Source organism: Protomyctophum bolini (assembly GCF_963924005.1).
Source record: "Protomyctophum bolini genome assembly, chromosome: 19".
Taxonomy (NCBI): Eukaryota; Metazoa; Chordata; class Actinopteri; order Myctophiformes; family Myctophidae; genus Protomyctophum; species Protomyctophum bolini.
The window spans coordinates 22,474,999-22,502,548 of NC_137880.1; the positions used below are offsets into that span (position 1 = coordinate 22,474,999).

Genomic DNA, 27,550 nt, shown 5'->3' on the forward strand with positions numbered 1-27,550 from the left:
GCGTCGCTCCATTCCACGCACGGATGTCCTAGAATCGGAAAATAATCGTGGTCACCACACGTCAATCCGTTTGCAAAAATATAGGCTGTGATTGAGAGCCTGCTCTGCGTGCAGTTGTCCCATTGGAATGCATTATAGAGGGTATGCGCGTGACATCATCATCATACCTGGAAGTTATGCGGGAATGCCTACTGAGTGGCAAAAAACTACTTTCTGGCCTTGACAGCCCATACATCCAAACAGAAAAGTCCTATTTGATTGAATTACATGACTTTTAAACAACGTTAAATTCACTTTGTCACTCACTTTGCCACTCAATTTGCCACTCGATCTGCCATTCACTTTATGCATGCGCATACCCTCTATAGTGGTGTTTTCGACTGGTTCCTATGCACGTGCCTGATGATATTTCTTTCCGGAGAGTTCAGAATTCTCACGAGAATCATGGAAACCATGGATGATCCATAGGTTAGCAAACAGAGCCCTCCAGTGGAAAACACGCAAAACACGCCAGGGGCACAGAATGAGCTTGTAGACCAGCTATTTTCTGATATAGTTTTAAAGTGCTTCTTTAGGCTTATTTTTCTAGACCTGGCACTGATCTGTATACGTAACTGCTTCAATTGTATTCCCCCACAGGTACTTGACAATTATTTATGGAACAGGTCAAGACATAGACGAGAGAATAGTTGAAGGTAAGAATGGCATGTTTCTTTACCTTATTGAAGACATTAGTTTGATTCTACAGGTCTGTTTTATAACGTAAATGTTTCATGTTTTTGAACAATGCAGCCAACCCGTTGCTGGAGGCCTTTGGAAATGCTAAAACAGTACGCAACAACAACAGCAGCCGCTTTGGGAAATTTGTGGAGATCCACTTCAGCGAAAAGGTCAGAGAGTTGTAAGATTTGTCTTAAATCATGATTATAATTAAATCATGATATATAATTAATATATAAATAATTAATTATCAATGAATTACCTGCCTAGCTCCTACCACTAGGACAGAAGATTTGCAGGGTAGGTAGTGGTACCCTCACAAAAAGCATACAGTAATCCTGGTCTCTAAACTGCATCCCCCTGGCCAGCCGGGGTGCCTGATGGAGAGGAAAGGAAATGGTCGGAATAACGTGTTCCTTCCACACGCTATGCCCGGCTGGGGAAACTCTCCCCTGTCAAGTGAAAAGCAGCTTGGACTCCTCATGCATAGAAGGAAGCATGAGGTCAGTCCGCGGCCCCCTCAGGTTGGAGAGCTAGTGTAGTGCCCAGGAATACATTAGATGATTGACACTGGTTGAAAAAATGGGTTGCAAAATCGTGGGATAAAAATGTATATATAAAACAATATAGTATACTATAGTTAGAGATGTTTTATTCTCTATGTCATTCAGTGTTTCCCCTATTATGCACTAGGGGAAACGCTGGTCATTATATAAAATAATACTAAAATGCCATTCAGGAATCCTCAAGTATTCCCAGCATGCTTTCCTCCGGCTCCTCCTGCTCACTGTGCTTCTCTCTCCTGTACACCCCACTACCAGAGCCTTGGTGGTGGGGGGCTTATTAGTCTCCTGTACACCCCACTACCAGAGCCTTGGTGGTGGGGGGCTTATTAGTCTCCTGTACACCCCACTACCAGAACCTTGGTGGTGGGGGGCTTATTAGTCTCCTGTACACCCCACTACCAGAGCCTTGGTGGTGGGGGGCTTATTAGTCTCCTGTACACCCCACTACCAGAGCCTTGGTGGTGGGGGGCGTATTAGTCCAGTGGTTTAGAATCAGTGCTCCAGGGATCATCAGTGGTTTTTGGTTGCGATCCAGGTGATCCCCAGCTAAATGATGGACAGTTTGTTAAGTAAAGTAAAGTAATGGGCCTTGATATGAAAAAGGTTGAAAACCACTGGTTTAGTCGACAACATCAACACACACTCTCCTGTACGCCCTACCAGAGTGCGGTGGTGGGGGGCTTCGTGTAACACTATCTCTCCTGTACTGTCCTAGGGCAGTGGTGGTGTGGCTTTGTGTAACACTCTCTCTCTCTGCTGTACTGTCCTACCCAGAGTGTGTTGTGTGTTGTGTCTATTTGTTTGTCTCTAAATGTTTTGATGAATTGAACAATGTGGACCCTGTTGTAAACAAGTGTAAGGCTTAATTGGGTCGTCCACTCACAGTTAACAGTCTTTGTATTGATTTTGTGCTTGAAATGTACTGTAATTCTGCAAACTGTTAATAAAGATTTCAATCAATCAATCAATCAATGTTGGTGGTGGTGGGGCTTTGTGTAACACTCTCTCTCTCTCTCTCTCTCTGCTGTACTGTCCTACCCAGAGTGTGTTGGTGGTGGGGCTTTGTGTAACACTCTCTCTCTCTCTGCTGTACTGTCCTACCCAGAGTGTGTTGGTGGTGGTGGGGCTTTGTGTAACACTCTCTCTCTCTCTCTCTCTCTCTGCTGTACTGTCCTACCCAGAGTGTGTTGGTGGTGGTGGGGCTTTGTGTAACACTCTCTCTCTGCTGTACTGTCCTACTCAGAACGTGGTGGTCGGGGGTTTCGTGTCCCACTACCTCCTGGAGAAGTCGAGGATCTGCAGACAGGGCCCTGAGGAGAGGAACTACCACATCTTCTACCGGCTGTGTGCCGGAGCCCCCGAGGACATCCGGGAGAAGTTCCACCTGGGCTCTCCGGACACGTTCAGGGTGAGGACGGGACGGAACATGACAGGGGGAAAAATATAAGTCACACTCACAAGTAAAAGGTTCAATACGGCAATGTATGCTTGTATGTTTACTTCAACTAGCCGATCTATAACGACACGTTGTAAGCTTGTAGATCCGTTACTACCGAACTATTTTGAAACTTTTTCTGCGTCATATAAAATATACTCGTACCCCCCAACTATGGGACGTTATCAGCCAACTACGTACATGTTCCTACCCCCTTATAGTATACTCTGTGTATGTAATGGTTTAGCCCCACAGCAGTTTCTGGCATTGATCCAGTTGCTATGGCAACTCCCATCACTTCCAGCTATGGGACGTACAAATCTGACCAGCGTAAGCCGTGTGTGCTTGCACTGATGATAGCAGTGTGTGTGTGCTGAGTGTGTGTGGGGTGGGGTGGGGGCAAACTCGTCCTCTTAAAGTGGACGCGGATAGCGGCACAGCTTACATTCATAAATGCTAATGCTAGCTGGCATAGTAAGTATAAGGTGTAAGGGGAGGCACAAGATATAGATAAGAGTACACTCCAAATCAGAGTGGGATGTCCAGGGGACACATTTAACTGTTGCCAGTTAGTGTTAAGATGAAGCCATGACTAAACGTTGCTAGGGAATTTCGGAATTTCAGATCTAGATATAAAACCCATACAATACACACCTAAAACCACAAAGAACATCCAGAGTCTGGCCAATGTGCTCTATGTTATGAGAGCATGTCAAACTACTTCTGTCTTTGTTGTGGTCATTTCTATGGGCCACATCATATAACTCCAGATGTTTAGACACTGCTATTATGAGCTTCTCTCCAATTGTGCTGTTGTAAACAAAACACACTTTAAACCTTTTACAGCCCTTTGTGACCACTGGTTGTGCATTGGAAATTCAAATAAACAGATCCAATTTTGTTCACTTCAGGCCCTGACCATCAGATGGCATCGCTGAGCCACAATTGGATGGTCTTTGGCACTAAAACATGATTTTATCATTTTGCCTCTTTAGGTGTTGTTGATTTGATGTATTTGATTTGCACAACATACCTGTATAATACAACAACCTGTATGTAGCCTACACATATGCATAATATATTAGTTCTTTCCAAAGGAGAGATGAGTGAAGAGCGATAGTTGTGGTGCAGGTGAGGTTGTCAGGTACTCTATTATTCTAAAAGCAATTTAAAATAGTGACAATAACCGTGCACCACACCTTGCATCGCAAAGGCGTTGTGTGCTTGTAGATCTGCTATTTCCACACACAAAAAACAGACACTTGTTTCTGCCTCTAAAATGACACAGATGCTTTCCCAGGTTGAAAGGTACAACAACGTTGTAGGCTGTCGCCTCGCAGTTAGAAGGTCCCCAGTTTGATTCCCGCTGGGGACGCTGTGAGCGTGTTCTCCTCTGTGTCATCAGTGCCCATACCTTTTTGTGTGATGTTCTCCCTGCCGTATCACCGACCCCTAAAACATGCAGTAATCCTGGTCACTGTACTGCCTACCCCTAGTCCGCCAAGGGCGTCTTATGGAGGGGAAAGGAACTGGTTGGAATAACGTGTTCCTTCCACGTGCTACGTCCAACCAGGGAAACTCCTCCCTACAGCTGGGTAAAAAATGCATTACAAAATCGTGGAATAAAAAATAAATAATAATAATAATAATAATACGGGTTAACCCCTCTCTCATTTTGTAAACATTCTGTTGAAGGTTTTCCCATTTTATTTATACAGTGGTGAAAGATGGGAAGGGAAGGCTTGAGGGAGGCATGTAAGCTACAAACCCTCGAGAGCAACGTGGACAATAATGGAGACAGTAATATTGGATGATACAGAGATAATGATTTTGACATTTACAACTGAATACTCAATTAAACCGGGACTGTTGACCTTTTCACGCCTTTTCGGTGCCTGCCAGTGTTGCCCCATATATTGTTTTCACTGAATTAAGAAGACGGTCCGTTTCGAGTGCGTGCTCAAGGTGTGTGTGTGTGTGTGTGTGTGTGCGCGCGTGCGTGTGCATAGAAAACGCATCACTCCTCCACCATATTCTCCCACGCTGCCCTTGATCAGTCACGATTCGCCTCAGCAATTAACTTACATTTACATATTGACTTCATTGCCATAATGAATCTCCAATCGGGTCAGGCCACGTCTTAATAACATCATTATTTCATGCCGTATTTTTTATATCGTTTTAATTACTTCTCGGCCAGCTTACAAAGGCAACTGATAGTCGGAAGGTTGATATCTCCTTCTTTAGTGACTAGTTCTAAAATACAATTTAATCTGTAATAGTTTGGTCAACCAAGCGTTTGAAAGTTTAGAATTTGTTTAAAAAGCGACAATCCGTAACATTGTTAGAACATGAGCTAGAATTGATCCAGCAGCTGTGTGCCCGAAGTAAATCAATACATCTAAAATAATAAATCAGGCATTATGACATAATGACACCATCATGGCCCGCCACAATACAATTTTAGTCGACGAAATCAATGGTAGATTTAGTTGACTAAATTCTTATGACATTTAGTCAACTAAATGGGATTTCATTCAATAGACTTTGTCTATGTCTTCATGTGTCACTTTATTTTTTCTGAATGTTGAGGTCTCATTTTGTGAGCGTGACATGCCGTGACAGGCTCAACAGCGGTGATGGGCAGGGAGGGATGTTGAGGTCTCATATTGTGTGCGTGACAGGCACATGTCTGGTCTGTGGAGTGACGTGTCCTCATTATCTACGAGGGCATTGGACATGACGCAAGCCCTACAACAAGCTAATGTGTCCCAAATGTCAAATGTTTCCTCGAATTTCAAAACGGAATGCGTAAGCCGCTCCCCGTTGTGGCTTGTGCGCCAGCAAAGTATGACTATGAACCGTCAAGTATGATTTCAGGATTGTGGCGACCTTAACTTGGTTTGAATTACTCTTTAGATCCATTGGAGCTTTCAGCGTAATGAAAGTCTTTGTTCACGTACGCGTGACGCGTCTGTCGAGCTTAACCTCGCTTTGCTATAACCAGGATAATCTCCGGTTTACAGACCCAATGTCGCCGTGTTTATTGCTTTATTTCTGCCTCTCAGCCTTCATTCTCTCATTCCCACCTGAGGCACGCTCCTTGCATAGCTTATCGTCAGGCCGGATCTCGCGTGACCGCAACCCACCGGCGAGTCTTTCGGGGACCGATCCCAGAACCTATTAAACCCAGACTCGAAAAACTGGCTTTTATGTAAATGTTAGTTAATTGCTGTGGAGAATCGTGACTGATCAAGGGCAGCTTGGGAAGAATATGGCGGAGGAGTGATGTGTTTTCTACGCACGCATGCACGCATGCACGCATGCATGCACGCACGCACGCACGCACGCACGCACGCACGCACGCACGCACGCACGCACGCACGCACGCACGCACGCACGCACGCACGCACGCACGCACGCACGCACGCGCGCGCGCACGCACGCGCGCACACACACACACACACACACACAGGATCACAAAATGGAGTTCCTCTGACTGCTAAGTGTATTGCATTCACTGATGTTACTGTCGTAACTCTCTCTCTCTCTCTCTCTCTCTCTCTCTCTCTCCCTTGCAGTACCTGAACAGAGGATGCACAAGGTTCTTTGCCAACAAGGACACCGACAAAGAAATCCTGCAGAATCGCAAGAGTTCTGAGGTAGGTACAGTGCACACGTCTTATTCATTCTAGCATCTCTAAAAGACAAGTTCTAAATCAGTGGAATCAGTAGAGGTTTGGGCTGCTACGCGGCCCTCAGGCCGATATGCCCATATGTAGACATCTCTGTGTCTGTTAGCCTTTGTCCCTTTTATGCCTACACACAAGTGTCATCATGATGACGTTTATGATGACGTCCTCCGGTTACATTCAGGACTAGGCCAGATCACAGCCCACATGGGGATGATCTTTATGTAATTTGCAGCACGTCTTCACCAGTTGAAATAATATAGCTTATTCTGGGCCAAATCTGACTACCGGTAGTTATGATATGACTTAAGTTGATCTGGCCTCGATCGGACTCTCTCTGATTCCTCCAGTTGGTTGAAATCAGGTGATATTCTGACTTCATCTGGCCCCAATCGAGACATCACTAATTCGTCTACGTTCTGGCCGTGCTTGCTGGCTAAAGTGAAGCACATGGGTGCGCTACAAGGTGCAGGATTTTGTCGGATTTCTACAGCAATATTCGCGTTGGGATCCAAATCCTGATGCAGGGCTCTAGTAAACAGTAACTATAGTATATACAGTAGCATAGCATATAGCCTGAATACACCATTCTATGATTACAATTAAACTGTTTTTATTATCACTGATTGATTCGTGAGTGTGTTGGTGTGTGGGGGTGGGTGTGGTTGTGGGTGTGTGTGTGTGTGGCTGGTGTGTGTGACTGTATGTGCGTGTCATGTGCACAACTGCACATGCGTAAGCCTCCCTGCAATTCTCTTCAAAATCCATTACATTTTTAATAAAAAATGTGATTAGATGCCATTAGCACCACCGTGATAAATACTAACTATAATGAATATGAACACTATTGCTGCAAGTAAATCTCACATAATATATCACGAGTGTTAATAAAGGTCTGTCCAAGACAAACCTATTCATGTCCAGGCATCGACAGACAGACAGACAACGCAGTGGATATTTTAATTAGGCAGTGCGCGGTGAAGCACCACATCAATGAGAATACTTCTTTGGCTTCATGAACTGAGCTCTGCTCGTGCTTCCTTTGCGTCTTTGATTAATTATGCAGAAGCCTTCCATTATAGGCTGTGCACAGCATTCCCCATCTGTGTCCGGCTAATTAATTAATATTTTAAGTAAGGGGCAGGGTTTCCCCTCTTAGATAGTAAATTACATTCCACTTTTGATGGTAATTTGCTCTGAACATCATGCATCTGTGCTGGGTGACATTACAATCAATATCCGTGTGATATTGATTTGAAGCCTAGCTTATGATTAATTAATTATTCTTTTGTGTATATAGTGTATAACAGTGAGAATAGGCAATCTAAATACACTGACAAGACGCGCACACATGCGTTGAGAATTGCGTTGTGAAAGTGTTTAATCAGACTTGAATTGTTTCATGTCTTATATAAGAAAGAAAAAATAAATAAATAAATATAAATATATATATATCCACTTGACTTAGAACCATTTTTAAAACTATATTTGTTAGTTATTTTGCTTAGTGTGAATAGCCTTTAAGCTTAGAGTATATATTAATAGAGACAACACCGGATTTCTCCTCCCATCCACTTGCATTAATTTGCTCAAAAGCGCATGAGGCGATTTCACTCCTCTTTCCGGGTAGGAACAGTGCATTCTGGGATGGATTGGGCCAAATGGTGAACACGCTGGCCGTTGACTATCATTTCATGCGTTCACGTATGAAACAGCATTCACGTGTAATTGCCCCAATAACATGAACATGCGCAATTGCCCATTTACAGACGCGGCCATGTTTCCATCAGAGTTTAGTTTGGAAGCACTCGTTTTCAGTAAAGCAATGTGACTGTCCTGCTGCCTCTTGCATTATGTGCTAATTCAAAACAGGTGGCAGTTGAGTGATATCTAACGAGCACTTCCAAACTACAGCACTTAGAAAATGAATCACCTGCAAGGACACAAAGTAGCTCATAACATGTATACAGTGGATTTTTATGAAACAAACACTTTAAGGATAGAAAGAGAATAATTCAAGCTTTCCGTACAGCTGCAATGTTGGTGAGTTACAATTAGATATGACTTTTCTGTTTGGATGAATGGGCTGCCATTGGAAGTTGCACCTAGGTAGCACCTTGCCATTAACTTATATGGTAAGATGGCTGCGGTCTGCATATGGAGAATGATAGTCAACGGCCCAGTGCTGGCTCGAGCCTGTGTGTGTATATGTGTGTGTGTGTATATATATTTATATATATATATATATATATATATATATATATGAGAAGCGCAGGACAGGGACTACAGATGAAATTTAGCTTCGGCTAACTCTGGCCCATTTACATTGATGTGAAAACTGACATGTTGATTAATGAGCTTTGTCCCTGTCAAATAAATAAATAAATAATTGAATAATCACAAGCTAGTTCACACTAGCTATTAGTTGCAGAGTTGACACTGCTCATTTTGCTCAACAACACGCTTGTTAAAGTCATCCAACATTGCATAGGTTTGTGGGAGCGTGGAAAGACTTTGTTTTTCTAGGATCAATTCGATCGAAAAATAAGTCTTGCCCATCCACAAGACCTCTTGAAGGCAATAGTCTGACCCCAAAGTGAACTGAGATGAAAGCAATAAAAGCAGAACAGAACACTGTGCTGTAGCTCCAATTTATTTGTTAACTCTGTAGAGTCTGAAGAAGAGCATGGGCCCGTAACTTACAGTAACTAATAAAAGTTAAATAAGCTATAGCTCTTCTTCTATGTCTTTGAATAATTCGTTTTCCCCCATTACAAGCAAGAGTTGTGTGGCAATGAAGCCAGCTAGCTTTTTTGTAGCTTTATTTACTGTTTGTATCTTCATGATGCTTCGATCGTTCTCAAAAAGTAGACTAATAGCTCAGAGCGTAATTGAGAGTTGCGGCCCTAAAGGATCAATATCACATTGACTTGAAGCATTCTGTGAGTGTTTGAATTGCCCACTGTGGGATATACAATCAGAAGAAAACATTATTTCTGAATTATAGATGAAATAGGTATGGAACAGTATTGATTCATGTCATTGTTGCCTCATATAATAGCCAAAGATATAATGTATGTATGTCTCTTCACTTTGCCTCATCTTGTATCACACAGGACAATAAGGTGACTTGGTTTTTAATAAAGGACGCCCCCGTTGATTTTGAAATAGATTTGAGATGTTTGATCGCTCGGTTTGTGAGTGTATACCATACTTAGTGCATGGTGTGCAGTGTTTCTTCATTTGCCTCTTTTTCTGTCGCTTTCTCTGTCTTCCCTTGTTCTGTACACTTCCATCGCTCTTTTATACAGTATGCAGTTCTTTGCTGTATCTCTGAATGTCACATGGTATACATCTCTGGTTTATCTTAAATTCGTTTTTGGCGAAACATTTAAAAGCACCACATCGAAGTGATTTAAAACTGAGTTTTTTTTCAAAACCAATTACAAAAATGTCCAAGTAAGTTAAATCAAAGTGGTTTTAGAGATTTTTGCTTTTGGAACCATTTACCCTTTCTCACAAAATACTGCAGAAAGAGACTGAGTGCTGTGATCAGGTCTCACGTTTCATATGTCATATCATTTGTTTTTGTCTCATCAAAATGACAGTTACAATAGTAAAATAATAATTAGATTTAATTTAAATACCATATTTGTATTTAAGTAAAATAACTTAATTTCGTAACACTGGCTATGCATCCCATGTGTATAACACATTATAAACATACTTATGCAGCATTATAATGTACATAACCCTGTATAATCATATTTATAAGAGCTCATAAAAAATGATGTATAATCATAACCATAAAACTTTATGATGTAAAAATACTTTCCCTTCCTGAAGCATAACTTTTTTTCCATAATCATCCAACCTAAACAAATCAGCCTCAATGGAGGACGTTTAGCATTTGACATATTTTGTGAATACATTCAGAACAATTAACAGGACAATTATTTTTTTATTAATTACAACGTAATTTTCTGTTTCCCCTAGCTCACACAATAAACAAAGTCTGCCTGCCTCTGGAGTGTCATAAAACCTGCTGCTATGTTTTTCCTTATTAGTTTATACAGTCCCATTGATCCCCTGTTCAGGGTAGCAATACAAAAGTTACAATTGGCTATTAGCAAAACTTTTAGGCCTATATAAAATGGAAGGCACAGCGTTTGCCAAAGTCCTGTGTGGAGGAGCTAATGTTCCTGAACGACGCATACTGTAGAGATCTTTGACTTGTGTTAAATTATTATACTTCACATAATGAGCTGCTGTGTATCAGCGGAACGTGCTGTGTGTGTGTACCAGTGTCCCTGTGCCCGAGCACGGAAATGGCATATTGTCACCACCAAGTGTCACTGTTGTGCAGCCTAACACAGACAGAGGCCAGGGAGGAGAGCTTGTACAGTACAGTACAGTACAGTACAGTACAGTACAGTACAGTACAGTACAGTACAGTACAACTCACTTCAGATGGGTCTGATTTTTTAGTGGTGCAACAACCTCTATAGACAGCTATGTGTGTCCCTGTGTCCGAGCACGGAAATAGCATATTGTTACCACCAAGTGTCACTGTTGTGCAGTCTAACACATAGACAGAGGCCAGGGAGGAGAGCTTGTACAGTACAGTACAGTACAGTACAGTACAGTACAGTACAGTACAGCACAGCACAGCACAGCACAGCACAGCACAGCACAAGTACAGTACAGCTGCAGCACCACTCACTTCAGACGGGTCATATTTTTGAGTGGTGCCTGGCTGGGTGGCTGGGTCTGTCTGAGCACAAAAATAGTGTTATAGCATTTGTTCACCACCAAGTGTCACTGTTGCACAGCCTAACACACACACACCGGCCAGGGATTAGGGCTTGTACAGTACGTACGGCACAAGTACAGTACAGCACCACTCACTTCAGACGGGTCTGATCTTTTATTAATGCCCTGCTTCGTTATAGAAAAGTGTTGCTCGATAGTAGATCTACAAGCTCGTCACGACGCATTGTGAGCTTGTAGATCTGCCATTTTCAGTATTTTGGAAATGTTTCTAAAGATAATAGTTGTCCACTCTGCCTTTGGTTACATATTTACTCTACTCATATATACTTAAACTATTCCATTTGAAGTGTGCGTTCTAGAATTATTAAGTCACCCAAAAAAAATATAACACAGTGGAAAAGAAAACCAACGCAGATACAGGCGTTTCCATGACAAAATGAAACGGGACACGGATGAGGATGTGATGTTGCTATTGCGTCATGTCCTGTTTCCTGTTGGACTGTGACTCCGGTGCTTTTACACTAGATGGTGCTGTTTCCCTGTAGTAAAATAATGACTACATTTGATTTGATGCAGGTTTCATAAAAAAAAAAGCTACTGTGGACATCCCGACTGTGTCGATATCAGATGTACAGCGCAGTGTGTTAGCAGACGAGCAGCCATGCTCTTCTGCTCTCCCCACAACACCCTGTACACTGGGCTCTGTTTCTGTAACCCATTGAGACCCGAGGAGGACCCCTCCTACAAATGGCTTCCAAATCCTGACAGTGTTGTGGTCCTCAAATGTTTTCATGTCAAGGATCCTCAGGAATTATATGTATTTGGCCGCCAACTCCTCCCATCTCAAAACATTTTGTTCCAGGGACCCCTGGGATGCAAAGTTAATTTGAGTTAAAAATGTTCGCTTTAAAAACATGTACGTATTATATATTCAAAGACCTTTCAAGATAAAAAACTAAAACAAAAAAAATACCTACTATGAGCTTGTAGATCTGCTATTTTTAAATAGCCAAAGTATGAAATAATGTGTAAAAGTAGTTTAAAATATAATTCTCTAAATTGACACAGATGCTTTGCCGGTTTGAGTAGGCTAACTGTGTCCGTGAGGACGAGCACAGAGCGTTGCTGGCTTTTCATTCAAGCATTGTCTAATTGCAGACTTAATTTAGACCTGGCATCATTAAAAACACAGTATCAAAAGTGCAATTAAATGCCAAAGATAATATGTGGGTTTTTCGTAATCTATGATAGGATCATATACATTTTGCTTTTTAGAATCCAATACGATCATTATTGTCAGTGAAAACAAAAAAACAGATGTTAGCTGAGTTTGCCGTTTCATTTATTAATAAAGGACACAACCAGTTTGACTATGATTATGAAGCCCGTTTTGGTACATTAATATTTCATTTATTTAAAATCATGAAACTGGGACCTTCTTCTTCTGTGTGTGTGTGTGTGTGTGTGTGTGTGTGTGTGTGTGTGTTGCGCCGTGCAATCGTGCATGCATGCGTGTGTTTTGCTTTTGTTTTGATTTGCTGTGCTTTCTCTCGTGTTAAGAATGTTGTGTGTGTGTGTGTGTGTGTGTGTGTGTGTCTGTGAGTGCGTCAGCGAGCAAGCGTGCGCGTATACACTATGTGGATTGTTTGTCATATACCAAAAAAATATGCTGCCCTTTAATTGCCCTTGCTTAGTGGAATTGCCCTTAGCCTTGGAATTACCCAATTCATCAGCATTTAAATTGGCCCCTGTAGCACTTTCCACCCCTCCACCATCGACGTTATGGTACTATCAGATAATACGAATAAAAGATGTCCCTCCATGTTATGAGCTGTTTAAATCTGAAGCTGATATGAGAGGCTGTGATACTTTTAACGACTTGGACAGGGTGATAATAAAGATGCTCTCACTTGTTTGTTACACTGTGTGTGTGTGTGTGTGTGTGTGTGTGTGTGTGTGTGTGTGTGTGTGTGTGTGTGTGTGTGTGTGTGTGTTTGTGTGTGTGCGTGCGCGCGTGTGCGCGTGTCTTGACAAATTCATGGATATGCGTTTATAAGTAAACTGAGAAATGTATGGATATGGAAATGATATTAGTGAACCGTCACAAACGAACCCTGCTTAAACACAGTGGTGTAAAGTAACCTAAGTACATTTACTCAAGTACTGTAAGTACAATTTTGTGTTTTTTTTTGTTTTACTTTACTGGAGTATTTCCCATTTCAAGTACTTTTACTTCTACTCCGCTACATTTGAGAGGCACTTCACTACATTTATTTGAAAACTTTAGTTACTAGTTGGGTATATCTGTATTATTATTACATACATTAACCAGTTCAGTCCTAAAATAGATTTCAGTCATTTGAAGCTCAAAATGCTTGCAGATCTGCTATTTTTTATACATTTGAGAACTTGGGACATTTTGTATAATGTACATTTAGAGTACCTCTACCTTCACATTCAGTAAATCCTGTGATCTTTTGTGGCCAGATGTAATTTCCTGGGGTCTAGTCAGACTATAGTAAATATGAATAAAGAAATCGCCGTAAAGTTTTGTAAAAAAAAAGGTTTGAATGCCCCCCCCCTGTCACAAATTGCTAAAATCGGTAAAATGAAATAAAGCAGCAAATGAAAACCAATTAACACAATTTTTTTACTTTCTCTAATAACAATCTAAAAAAAGTCCTTTAAACCCGGGTCAACCTCTGCGTGGTCTCGTCTTGTCTCTCAGCACCTGAAATCGGGACCCCTGAAGGACCCTCTGCTGGACGACCAGGGAGACTTCAACAGGATGTGCGTGGCTATGAAGAAGATCGGCCTGGACGACACGGAGAAGCTGGACCTGTTCCGGGTGGTGGCCGGAGTCCTGAACCTGGGCAACATCGACTTCGAGGAGACGGGGAGCACCTCAGGTACTGTACACCTCCTTAACACACGTGTTGTAGTTTTAGAGGAGGCGGGGAGCACCTCAGGTACACCTTAACACACTTGTTGTAGTTTTAGAGGAGGCGGGGAGCACCTCAGGTACACCTTAACACACGTGTTGTAGTTTTTGAGGAGGCGGGGAGCACCTCAGGTACACCTTAACACACATGTTGTAGTTTTAGAGGAGACGGGGAGCACCTCGGTACACCTTAACACACATGTTGTAGTTTTAGAGGAGGCGGGGAGCACCTCAGGTACACCTTAACACACATGTTGTAGTTTGATTCAGGAGTAAGTATTTTTTTGAGGATTTCTTTCTTTCTTTCTATCTTTTTTTTGGCCTAAAGCTAGCTAGCTACACTAGCCAATAATCAGGCATTTTTGACGCTCGGGGGGTGCCAGACTCAATCGGGAGCGATTCTCGGGCATAAATTATCGTCTAGTGTGAGTGCATAAAAGAGCCCCAGTTTTATAACCGTGTAGTGTGTGCTGCATAAAATAATCGGGCCGATTATTTTGTGCATCCGTCCGTCCGTCTACACAGCACATAACTCAAAGTCTGCAGGTACTTTGAGTGTGCACATCCCCGGATATGGACTACACAAAGAATGTATGTTATTTCCAGCTGGAACTGATGCTCCAGAAGCACCCTATCCATCTCTCTCCCATGGTGGCAGAGGGTCCGACGGTGCAAATAGATTGCGTTCAGACCCCCTTGTCTGAATTCAACCCTCCCCCCCCAAAATAATTACTCCTATTTGCCCTTCCTGAGTCACTCCATATCATACCTGAGAACCAATCTCATTTGATGGATTCCTATAACATTTAGCTCCCACCTGCCCTCTCCTCCGAACCCATTTAGACCTGAGACCGGATTGTACTGCCCTCTCCTCCGAACCCATTTAGACCTGAGACCGCATTGTACAAAATATCTTCTAAATCATTTTTCAGCTTTCTGAAAGACCTATGTTTCTATGTCAGTGGTGCTCAAACTATTTCATGTCAAGGAGCCCCAGAATTATATGTATTTGGCCACGACCCCCATCTGAAAATATGTTGTTCCATGGGGCCCCAGAAGCAAATATTTGAGTTAAAAACGTTCACTGTGAAACTATATTGAAAGATTTGCACACGTTTTCATGATTTTTCAACAGCTAAAGTGTAAAGAAGTGGTTAAAAGCTATAAGGTGATGCAGATGCGTCCTCACTAAATGGGTTAACCATGTGAGGGATCATTCATTTTTGATTGCCAGTGGGAAGACGGCACTTTACTTGTTCCATGAATCGCCATTTCGCCACAGTTACGGTGGTTTGAGGGGGCGGGTTAGGGGGGGGGGGGGGGATGATGTGATTTTCAATTTCATATATTCAAACACGTGGGCGCAGGCAGAATGGGATGCCTGAGCTCCTCTCCTTATTACTGATGCCGCTTTAGACCATCCTCAAGGAGCCACATCTCCACTGGTGTGTAAATCAAGTTCTCCCTTTGAAGCTTTCCCTCCATGTTTGTCTCTTTTTATGCTTTCGCTGTATTTATGCACCCACTGCTCTCCTCTTGGGAGGGCTTCTGAGCCACAGTGTGGTGCACATTAAAGACGGTAGTCCTCGCAGTGGGATACTAGTGCTATCGCTGCACCGACACCGAGATAAGACCTTGTTCTGAGACAGTGTTCTGCTTTAGAAAGAGGAGGCCTATTTTCCTCGCTATACCTCGGCCACAGTACAAGGGGTTCTTTTTTTTTCATATCAAGGACCACCATATGAATATGTATTTGGGCCCCATCTAGGACCACCATATGAATATGTATTTGGTATATGTATCTGAAAGTATTGTGTGCCCAGGGACCCCCATACAGGATTTATGTTGTTGATATGTTCCAAAAAAGCATCCCAAATTATTCTAAATATTGAAAGATTATTTTGACGATCTACAAGCTCACAATATGTCACATTCAAATAGCCGATACAGTGGTTAAAATGATTGTGATAATATATTAATAATAGGCTACATTTTTTTGCGGGGGACCCCCTGAATTCACACAGGACGGCCTGTCCATTCCCCGTCTTTTTCAGTTTCTTAGTAAAAAAATTAATGAAAGAATAAACAGAGTTACATACTGTGCAAAGGCTACTACCTAACCACATGATCATGGGCACAATGCTCTGCTCACCGAGTCCACCGGCTTGATTCCCGACTCTGAGCCAGCCGGACCATGTTGCTAAATAGCTCTCCTACTGCCACTGTCTAGAAAGGCAAAACAAGGATAAAGTGCCCTATAGCTACGGTTAGAGAGTTCGTGATCTACTTTTACTTCCAAAATGACAGTCATTGGGGCAGGTAGCACAGCGGCAAAGCTTGCGCCCACCAGTGTGGGGCTCAATTCCTCCATGGGCGATCCTATCGGGGACCAAACTGAATAGGACTCAAAAGCAGGCAGATACAATAACACGTTTTAGCAGGTTTAATTAACCCGGGGGAAGGCAGAGATACTTAGCCTTGCGTTGCGATACTAATATACCACTGAGCTGGGCTACGTGGATGCAATAGGGGTGGGTGAAGTGTGGCTGCGCCAGGCTAACAGATACTAGTAGCCTAGTCGAAAAGGGAAGAGTGGGTCAGCATTCGGGTCCGATAGTCGTTTGGCGAGCTGCGTGTCATGGGTGCGGTCCAGATTCGTTCACAAAGGCTCTGTCCAAACAGGCAGAGGTACAGAAGTCGTTAGGCAGAGAATAATGAGGTACAGGCAGAAATAACAGGTTCACGTTTAAAGTGTGCTAACCTATGGTGAACTTGTCTGATCAGCAGGCAGAGAACCTGTTGAGGCATTTTGTGGTCCTCACCGCACACGCTTGTCAACGCATAATGTATTTTATATCAAAATATAGATTTTGTTGGTAAGGAGCCGTCTACAGTAATAAGCGGGACAGTGTACAGTGAGGCACAGTGTTGATAATGTTTTATTTAGTTTAGTTTATCTTTTGAATTAAATTAAATTGAGTTTTAGCCACATTTTAGTCATCTTTAGTCTAGTTTTAGTATCATTGATTTTAGTCGACTGAATCTACAGTTGATTTTGTCGCACTGTGACACGTTGGGGAGTCACCAAATTTCTCTTTTGCGTTCTCGAAATGAAAGGATTCAGGGACCTTTCCTTCCCCCGTCGGGATTGATTGAGTTGACCACTGACAGCTTAAAATGTCAGTGGTTGTGTTCTGTGCTGGCTTTAGCGCTAACATGGGAATCTTAAGTGTGCAGGCAATAAAACGGGGAAATCAATCAGGGGAGATCAGCGATAATTAAGTTCTCTCTGTGGCTTTGTTCTGTGTCTCATGTACTGGTATTCATTGATTTGATATCGACCGCTCCTCCAGTGACACATCGATTTCCTGGCGCTGATTGGAGTGGCAGCGCTACAGTGCTAATTGCCAAGGCAAGAGCATTTTGCTTCTAGGAAATAGTGGCCAAGTCGCCAGTTGGACTTGGGAGTCCAAATGGACCCTACAGGTCCGTACCTCAGGGTTATGGGGATCCAAATGGACCCTACAGGTCTGTACCTCAGGGTTATGGGGATCCAAATGGACCCTACAGGTCCGTACCTCAGGGTTATGGGGATCCAAATGGACCCTACAGGTCCGTACCTCAGGGTTATGGGGATCCAAATGGACCCTACAGGTCCGTACCTCAGGGTTATGGGGATCCAAATGGACCCTACAGGTCTGTACCTCAGGGTTATGGGGATCCAAATGGACTCTACAGGTCCGTACCTCAGGGTTATGGGGATCCAAATGGACCCTACAGGTCCGTACCTCAGGGTTATGGGGGTCCAAATGGACCCTACAGGTCTGTACCTCAGGGTTATGGGGGTCCTCTGTGAGGTCTTTCTGACCCATTTTGAAGTTGATTATCTTTTGCCCATGAAGCTCGCAGAAGGTTCCCATTCCATGACTTTTTCCTAAATATTGGATTCAAATCTTCTCTGTTTTTTTTTCCATCTGAAACATTTTCTAAATATGAATTTTAGTCATACTTATATCGCTTCCTGTTCATCGGTCAAACTGTCGGTCAAACTGTCCTTTCTCCCCCACGGGAGTGAACTTCACACCTCCAGAAAGCCCATTGTTCAAGTAGTCGATATTTAAAAGACGGCTCTACCCCGCTGGGGCTAGTGTCTCCCCTTGGAGCTTTCTCCCCCCCAGCGGGGTAGAGCCATTGACTTTTTAATATCGATTAGCATACAAGCTCACAACGCTGCACCTTGCAATGTGTTGTGAGCTGGAGGTGTGTGAAGTTCACTGTCTTGGGGGAGAAAGGGTGACGGGGGTCAGTTTGACCGACAAGTAGCAAAAATTAACAGGCAGGCATGATATACTGTAAGTATGTCTAATATTTAGAAAATGTTTCAGGTAAAACAAAACATGATTTGAATCGAATATTTTCTCAAGGTCATGGAAGGGGAACCTATGAGAGCTTCATGGGCAAAGATAATCGACTTGGGTCAGAAAGACCTCACAGACACTCAATTGTTAAAACATCTGTCATTTTATTTTATTTTGTATTTGTTTTAGCTGCTAAAACAAATACAAAATAAAATGTAGCAGATACACACACTTCATGCCATGCTGCGAGCTGAAGTGTACATCTTCTAATTTTGCAAATGTTTCGAGAAATCTTGAAAGTACACATAGCATTTTGGCACCAAAATGTTTGAGAACTACTGATTTAGAAAGCATTTATAGAATGGGCCTCAGGTCTTAATCCCTTAACCCTTTGAGAACCAGTGAACTACGCAATGCTTTCCATCTGTTGTCCCAGGTGGCTGCACCATAAAGCAGTGGGGTCCCGGGACCCCTGGGGTCCTTGAGGGAGTTCCAGGGGGTCCCCAGTTAAATGATAGATAGTGAGGAACCCTTTTGGGTCTGTAACTCAAAGAGTGTACAAATCTCTAGGTCCGTAGCCTAATGCATGTCCGAATGGTTGAGAATCACTGCTAGAGTCGTACAAATCTTATCTTATGGGGGTCCCTGCAGCATATCTTTTCAAATGGGGGTCCGTGGGCTAATAAGTGTCAATTTGGGGGTCTTTGACATGAAAATGTTTCCTTTTATGCCGCAAGCTAATGGTGTCCTCTGTCCTCCCAGGTGGATGCACCATACAGAACCAGTGACCTAATGGTGTCCTCTGTCCTCCCAGGTGGATGCACCATACAGAACCAGTGACCTAATGGTGGCCTCTGTCCTCCCAGGAGGATGCACCATACAGAACCAGTGACCTAATGGTGGCCTCTGTCCTCCCAGGAGGATGCACCATACAGAACCAGTGACCTAATGGTGTCCTCTGTCCTCCCAGGTGGATGCACCATAAAGAACCAGTGCGGCCAGACGGTGCAGTACTGTGCGGAGCTGCTGGGTCTGGAGGAAGAGGACCTGAGGGTCAGCCTCACCACCAGGGTCATGCTCACGTCCGCCGGGGGCGTCAAGGGAACCGTCATCAAGTAAGAACCAGCAGCATGCACCTTTTCACTGTCAGGAGAGATGCAGAATGTGGCAGGTAATGCCAGGCATGTATGTACGTGAGGCTAAACGCCGGGGATCCCCTGAGTGCGTTGCGTCGTGTTGGCGTTCCAAACACGACGCGCAGGGTAACGTCGGCAGTGGAGCACCCTTCATAGATTTAAAAGGGAACGTCCCCTGTGTTGACGATGACGCGATGCTGACGGACGCCCGGTGGCTGCAGTGGAGCTCCGTCTTTAGGTACATTGCACATTAACTCATTATATGCGTACAAATAATCGCCCTTCAGGACCTGACCATACACAATGTTTCAGTTGTGAGATTTTATTTCCATGTGTACCTAACCACTTGTTTATCAAGTCCAGTTCTCTAAGACTACAGGGGTTTAAGTCAGTGGTTTTCAACCTTTTTCATATCAGGGCCCATTATTTATCCATCATTTGAGCCACGGACCACCATTTGATGAGATGTAGCCTCTCAGAACCAAAACGTATGTTTTGGTATTTGGTATATGTTGTTGTCGTTGGAAGATTTTGTCCACAATTCCATGCTGTATTGATCATGTTAGTATGCCATTAGGAGAGATAACAGGCAAATGTTGATGCTCTAATTCTGTAGACTTCTTGTAAATTAAATAATGCATATCTTTAACAATAATTTAACTCCTGAGAGCGTAAAATGAAACCAAATGCAAAACTGTCTACACTGTACTTTAGGCAGGGAGTAATATTTAAATTAATAATATAACTGTTTTTAAAATAACTAGTAATAGATCATTTTTTTGTAACTTTTCCAACACTGATCTAAGAACTGGAATGATATCCTCCACCTCTACCTTCTTGTCATTGGTGAGGACTCCAGCAGCAGTGTTCTGAATCAACTGCAGCCGTCCCATACATTTTTATTCTGGCTAATTTAACCACATCCGTAACTCTAAGAATGTACAAAAGGTCTGGATCCATTCCAGTCTGCCCTCTGTTCCACCTCACCTGCATATTCTGTCTGGCTTACAGACGGAGGGTGCAGACTTTTAAATAGCCTGCACTCACACATATTAGACACCTGTCTTGTGTCTGCCTGGTGTCTTGTCCGTGTTTAATTGATTTATTTCATTTTTTTAAAGTTGTGAAAACAGCAAATCTGCAAGCTGTGTGACGAGGTAGGCCTATAACATGATTGGGTATAAAAGCATGGAGTTATAATATACTGTAGCTAGAGAGCGGATGAGGAGAATCAGCCCTGCCCCCTGTCCGATCCGCGCGACCATCTCCGCCATTGCTGTTTTTGGCGGTCCGAGAGGCGGTCTTCTTCTACGACGTAATAGAATGGAAGTGAATAGTGGCATACAGTATGCTGAACTATCGCTAGATGGTGTTGGTGATCTAAGAATGTTGCCTATAATGACATGTTCTCCCCATGTCCCGGTATATCCTCACAAAAAACATGCAGTAATCCTGGTCTCTAAACTACCTCCCCCTGGCCAGCAGTATGACATTAGAACATTTAGTAAACATTTAGGTGTTAACAGCTGCTTTATAAAAGGGAGGGATTTGAAGCGGGGAACAGACTCATTCCAGAGAGTTGGGGCTCTGAGGGCAAAGCCCGGTCGCCTTTCGCTTAGAAGTTGATTTCTAAAAAGTGCCTTGTCTGAAGACCTGCAGTGAAGACTGCAGTGAACAGCTTGCTGGACTGAAGGGTGTCTGTAGTGTGACAGACGGATGGACAGACAGACAAAAGGTGCCAATGTAGCATGTCTATGAGACAGACAGACCGATAGATTGTGTCTGAGTCAGACACACAGAGCGGAAGCGAGAAGCTGGTGGGGTGTGTGTGTGTGTGTGTGTGTTTGTGTGTGAGTGTGTGACAGAGATAATGAGGCTAGATAAAAGGAGAGAGAGTTTGTGTGTGTGTGTGTGTGTGTGTGTGTGTGTGCGCGCGCGCGCATGTGTGTTTTCGTGGCTGTGAAACAGTGGGTGAATCAACACAGACGTGGTTTCTGTTGAACCACTCAAGCTGTATTTCAGAAATTGCTCAAATAATAACCGCTATTTGAGAGGCGAGGCACAATGTTTGTCGCTATGATGTAGGAAATAGAATGGAATAATAGTAATTATGTTTACATTATAAACTTCAGGAGACCTCTTAAACTAGGCACTATGCTTCAGCCTAGATGCTTATTTCCGTTATATATTTGTATTTTGTGTGTGATGTGGATGGACGTGCAGTGCACATTTCTTAAACACATTTTTATCCCACCATTTTGCAACAATTTATTTCGCCCAGTGTCAATTATCTAAATCCTGGGCTCTACACTTCCTCTGCCAACCTGGGGGGGGGGCAGTGGACTGACCTCATGCTTGCTGACCTTCATCCATCCATCCATCCATCCATCCATCCCTCTCCACACGTGACTTTTACACCGACGGCCCAAGGATATTATAGTTAACAAAAACGTAACAAAATAACGAAAACAAAACTCAAAACAAGCTCAAAGGAGCAAAGGAGCAGGTAATTTTGCTTTGCTGGACACTGCCACAGAGCAAAGGAGTTGGTCATTTCCGATATTCTTCTGTGGCACTGGAGAGTGGAGACTACCCTGCCCATCGACAGGACAAGTTTCTCACATTTCCACTGTTTTTCCGAGTAGGGAGTATAGGGACACAGGACTGACTGTGAATGAACTTGGTGGAATTATAGCAACAGAGATCAGTGGAAGCAGCTTGTGTCACAGATCTCAAGGGTGCTCGACTGATGATGATGATGATGATGAATACACTGCAATTACAATACAAAATACAAAAAAAGGACAAAAAGAAACGAAGCTATACGCAATATACACAATGAGCTATATAAACATTGATGACTGAAATAATTTGACACGGAACTCGAGAACCTTTCGCCCCACCGACTTCCACCCGTTCCACACCCCCACAGGGAGTGCAGTGCCCAGTGTCGAGTCGGTCGGACCCACGGTTGTCCAGACCGCCTCAAAAGGCCTCTGCCCGGGCTCTGCACAGGGCCCCTGCCCATGGTCCATATGTGGAGCTGGCCTGTTCTGACATCACAGCACTCCATATTTGGGCATGCCTGACACAGAACTCCATACATGTATATAGGAATAAATTAAGGAACACGGAGAGACAGATACAGAACTCTCCATAACTGTATGGGCATAAAAGGGACAGGTACTCTGACACAAGTATTAGACAAATTATAGTCAGTTGATCACATCTGATCACCCCTAGATGTCCATATATGGAGCTGACCCGCTCTGACATCACAATTCTTCTTTTCATCATACATCATCACATTCCGTGGATGATGTATGACATATAATATCAAAAAAATCATTACTTTTTTCCCCCATCTAGAGATCTAAAGGTCGGAGGTCATTTGACGAATGAGTGTGAGCTTCAGTTTCTGAGGGATCCTCACTGCCCTCTACCATATTGCCAAATTTCTTAAAATCTTTACGATAACAATAAGGTGTCTCTACGCTCTTCGGGCTTGACCCCTAATGAACAAGTTAAAATGGAAAGCTTCCCTCAAATCTTATGAAGCCATAAAACACTTGTTCAGCAAGTGAGCATTGTAAGGGAAAGCCTCTACAGCTGGGACGTTGTGTTGGTAATTGCATTCAGGCCAAACAATTGTTCACGGAGAGAGAGGTGGAAAGACCTTTCAGACTCATAGTGAATACGTATCAGGCTTCTTCATTATGCAAGCTTTGGCATTCAGAGTTTCAGACCACCCGCTATCTAAGTGGGAAGCTTAGGCTATAACCATGACATTAAAACTCATGGCCTCTAAGCACTGGCTGTAGGTGCTATGAATTAAACATCAGGGGATTAAGTAAGATTGAAATCAGGTGTTTTTACTAAGAGCTATGGAGCTGTTAGTGGCAAAAGGTAAAAAGGTTATCGCCATGCCCCAGGGAGCCAAAGACACTTTAACGCTGCTTAACATCATGCCGTTTGGGTCTTGGAACAAAGCTATATTCTCCCACGAGCAAATCTTCTCAAAAGTGCCATCTTGCTCACAGAGGGTGAGCAGGATGGTGGAGTTCCTTAAGGATGCTCTGTGCTCTCCTCCTACAGCGCTGTGTGTAGATTGTGTCCATGGCAGGGAGATCCAATCCAATAATTCTCTCTGCAGTTTAGACAACTCATCAGACCGATTTCCTCTCAGTTTGGGTAGTGTTTCACCACTGGTGAGGATGCTTTCAACAAGTCCTGCTCTGTAGGCCAGAATAAGGGGCTGAGCGAGTCTAGCCTTCTTCAGTATCTAGCATTTGTTTATAAGAAAAATAATTACAAAAATACATAATATACGGTATACCGTATATATGAATCAGCTTCTTGATTATTCAATGAACCTCACTGTACATTGAACAAGAAGTCTCTTATTGGTTCTACACGTTTGTTTCAATATATTTTCGGTTAATTGCCCAGCTCTACTACAGAGCCAGCTGTGCTTCCAGTTCATATGAGCCATTCTGGGGCCATGATGTCTGGCTGAAACGAAATGTGCAGAAGAAATGCTTTAGTATAAAATGACACAGAGGCTCTCCTGGTTTTAAATGGGTTAATCAGTGGTCAATGGACTACCAGTGATCCATGGCATAATTGCAGTTGGTCCATGGGAAAATGTTGTTGGAAAGATAATTTTCTGTTTTCACTTCAAACTAGGCTGATGACCAATAGTCCAGGGCCTGAGGTCCTGTGTGACCTTTCTCTCTAGGAGCATAACATGAAGATAAAGATTATTTAGAAGATAAACATCTTCCATTTTGTATTCTCCCGGAGCAAGGTGATGCACCTAGCAAAGGTCACATCACCACAGACATGACAAAGTTAGTTTTTTTTTAAATTGAAAGAAAAGTGTGATTGATCTCCTGTGTTTTTAAATTTTTTCTTTACATTTTCTTTATTTTTATTTTTTCAGCCAATCAGCTAATATTTTCCTTTATAGGTCAATATCGGTATCAGCAAATCAAACTGACATTAACTGATGGCTCTCTACGTCGTCCTCAGACGTCTCCAGTCATCTCGGTTCTCCATACATCTGGCCAGCTCCTTTGTGCTTTCCGCACCAGTATCTTTCTTTAGTACGTCCACGTAGGTAGGTGTGGGTCGTCCTCTCGATCGATGCCCGTGTGTTGGTTCCCACAGTACTAGCTTTTTGGCCGGGAGTTCTTGGTGTCGGTGACAGTGGCCAGCTAGTCTCATCGGCAGTAGCCGATATTTATCTGTTGTTGATATGCATATTTTGCATTGGCTATGTTGGTGTGTTGGTTATCTGCAACCTACTGTACCAAGCTGTAGATTTTGAACATGTACTTCTTGTATTGAAGATGTATTTGTTTCCCTGGCACAAAATATCGGTATCAGTATCGGCTATCGGCTAAATTGTCATCTGTATCAGCCAAGAATTTCCATATCTGTGCATTCCTACATATATAATACAGTATAAGTCTAAGTCTAATGTTAGTGGCGTGAAAAGATGTACAGTAGGCTGAAGCCAAGGCTTATTTTGCCTAAAATGCCCAAAACAAAAGACGACATGACATAATATATAATGTTAATATAAAGTTATAGCGGGGTTGGAGCGGGAGCGGTTCCGTTCTTTTTTTCCCACCTAATTTTGAAGCAAATTAATTGGTTCAGTTCCTAAAAGTTGGTTCGACAAAGTCACAAATGATTTACGATCATCAGGATGCGTGGCGGCTCACCATGGACTGCGCTCGGAGCTTTAGCGATACAGGGCTTTGAAAATCCTGCTTTTAATGGTTTTAAATGGAGCCTGGATGTAAAATCCCATGGGTGGTGGGGATGGAGGCTCTCCATAGCAACCGGAGCAATGCTAAAAGGTCAATTGACGGTCTGCGCTTTCATATAGGGAGTATACGGGGGGGTACGGACATGTATGTAGCTGGCACCTGCCTAAGCGGTACTATTATAATCGTAGATAGCAGAGAAAGAATTAAAAAAAAGAACAGAAACGGTTCTAAAACTAAAGTTTTTTTTTGTGGAAAAGGGGCTCAGAGTTACAAACCTGTTATGGTCATTCAGGGCTAGATCATTGTGTTTCTGGTAATATTATGCTTGTCCACTCATTGTGTCAGTGGCAAAACTTTTTTTTTTTACAAATGTCCACCACAAGCCAACATGATACCAACATGATACAATTTACAATTTAGGCATTTAGCAGACGCTCTTAATCCAGAGTGACATGTTGATACATCAAATACATAAACATAGTCATCAAGAATCACACGTATTAAGACATTAACAGTGGAATATCTATATAATGAAACTATGCGTATACAGTATAGAGTGCTATGTCTACGCCAAGGCTACGACATGTGCTACGGGCTAAAGTCTGAAGAGGTGCGTTTTCAGACTACGACAGATTGATGGATTGATGATGAGTTGATGACCCCTTCTCATGTATGTTTGTTTTCCCAGGGTGCCGTTGAAGGTGGAGCAGGCAAACAATGCGCGGGACGCCCTGGCCAAGGCGGTGTACAGTCGGCTGTTCGATCACGTGGTCACCAGGGTCAACCAGTGCTTCCCCTTTGACTCCTCCTCAAACTTCATCGGAGTCTTGGACATCGCTGGCTTCGGTCTGTCACCTACCTCCACCCTCTTATCCTCACTGTTGGGGCACACACTGTGTGTGTGTGTGTGTGTGTGTGTGTGTGTGTGTGTGTGTGTGTGTGTGTGTGTGTGTGTGTGTGTGTGTGTGTGTGTGTGTGTGTGTGTGTGTGTGTATTTTCAACCCTTTTCATATTAAGGTCCGTTATTTAATCACCCTATGCTACTATTTTGATTGTTTGCTGTGAGCAAATCGCTGAAGACTGTCGCTTTGGCAACGCCCATCCCAGAAACTGCTGCCGTGGTGAATAAGTGAAACAAAATGAAAGTTCAGTGCCAGGCTAAACAAAGGTGTCAGTGTTTCTCAACCTTTTGATTTTGCGAACGCCTCCTTATCCATTACTCTAGTTTAAACTTCTCAGGTTAGAGTTAGGCTTATATTTGTGCTCATGTAGTCTAACTCTAACTCTGCTAGCTGCTTTTTGGGGCAGCTGATTTGGGCTTTCATATTCCGCTCACTCTGCTCTGTTTAACGCCGAGCTGTTGAGGCAAATTGGTTGTTTGAACTAACTTGAACGGCAACTGGCCTCTTGACATTTTACAAATTACCTTCATCTTGTTTAAGATCCGTTGTTTTGTTATCCAAACAGCCTCCAACTCAGACGAGCAAGCGAGGCACATTTGAGAATTAAATCTTCCGTTGACACTCACAGAGAGTGTCAGCTTTTGGATGACAGGTGTTGCCAATGATTCTAATGAAGGATGTGGTTCTCAATCTTTTACATTTCAAGGAACCTGCACAATATTGGAACCCTGACTGTGTTTCACCAGAATGGAACAGAGCCCTAATTTGTATCATTGGTAACACCTGTGAAGGAAGTATTGAAGGGGCCCGGAAGTAGGAAGAGTTATTTTGTGTGCATAGAGAGCCTATTGTATTTCACTAAGCAGGATTCAAAAGTGATCTGCCCCTGGCCCATCCACATCCAGCCCAGCCCCCGAAGCACCCAGTGGAATTCTGCTGCATATGATAACATTGCACCCTTGGTTGATTATCTTATGTTCAGGTTAGCTGATTATAGTTTGTTTTGGTGCCTTGTGCTGAAAAGAGACGATCTACAATCTTGTATCGTAGATCGGTTGTATACTATTTTTCTTTATTATGAAATAGAGGAAAGTGCATTTAGATGAAAGCATGTTTGAGATAATGTCTTCCCACAGTACTGTACAGTATTTTGTACTTGGTACATGTGGTGAATATCTGCAGGTCATCAACATTATATAGTACGCTTATGCGGTATACCTGTATCAGTAATGTCATCAAGCACAATACTT

General features: G+C 43.0%; 1 protein-coding gene across 10 annotated transcripts in view; it reads left to right on the forward strand.

The window, feature by feature from the left end:
• LOC308334341 (unconventional myosin-VI-like) overlaps positions 1 to 27,550 on the forward strand; it is a 132,893-nt gene that overhangs the window by 43,028 nt on the left and 62,315 nt on the right. For all 10 annotated transcript variants that reach the window (XM_080791051.1, XM_080791054.1, XM_080791055.1 and 7 more), the window contains exons 7-13: positions 640 to 695; positions 793 to 890; positions 2,530 to 2,694; positions 6,303 to 6,383; positions 13,915 to 14,095; positions 19,456 to 19,600; positions 26,087 to 26,244. In XM_080791051.1, the coding sequence (XP_080647177.1) occupies positions 640 to 695; positions 793 to 890; positions 2,530 to 2,694; positions 6,303 to 6,383; positions 13,915 to 14,095; positions 19,456 to 19,600; positions 26,087 to 26,244 (884 nt within the window). The remainder of the gene's footprint in view (positions 1 to 639; positions 696 to 792; positions 891 to 2,529; positions 2,695 to 6,302; positions 6,384 to 13,914; positions 14,096 to 19,455; positions 19,601 to 26,086; positions 26,245 to 27,550) is intronic.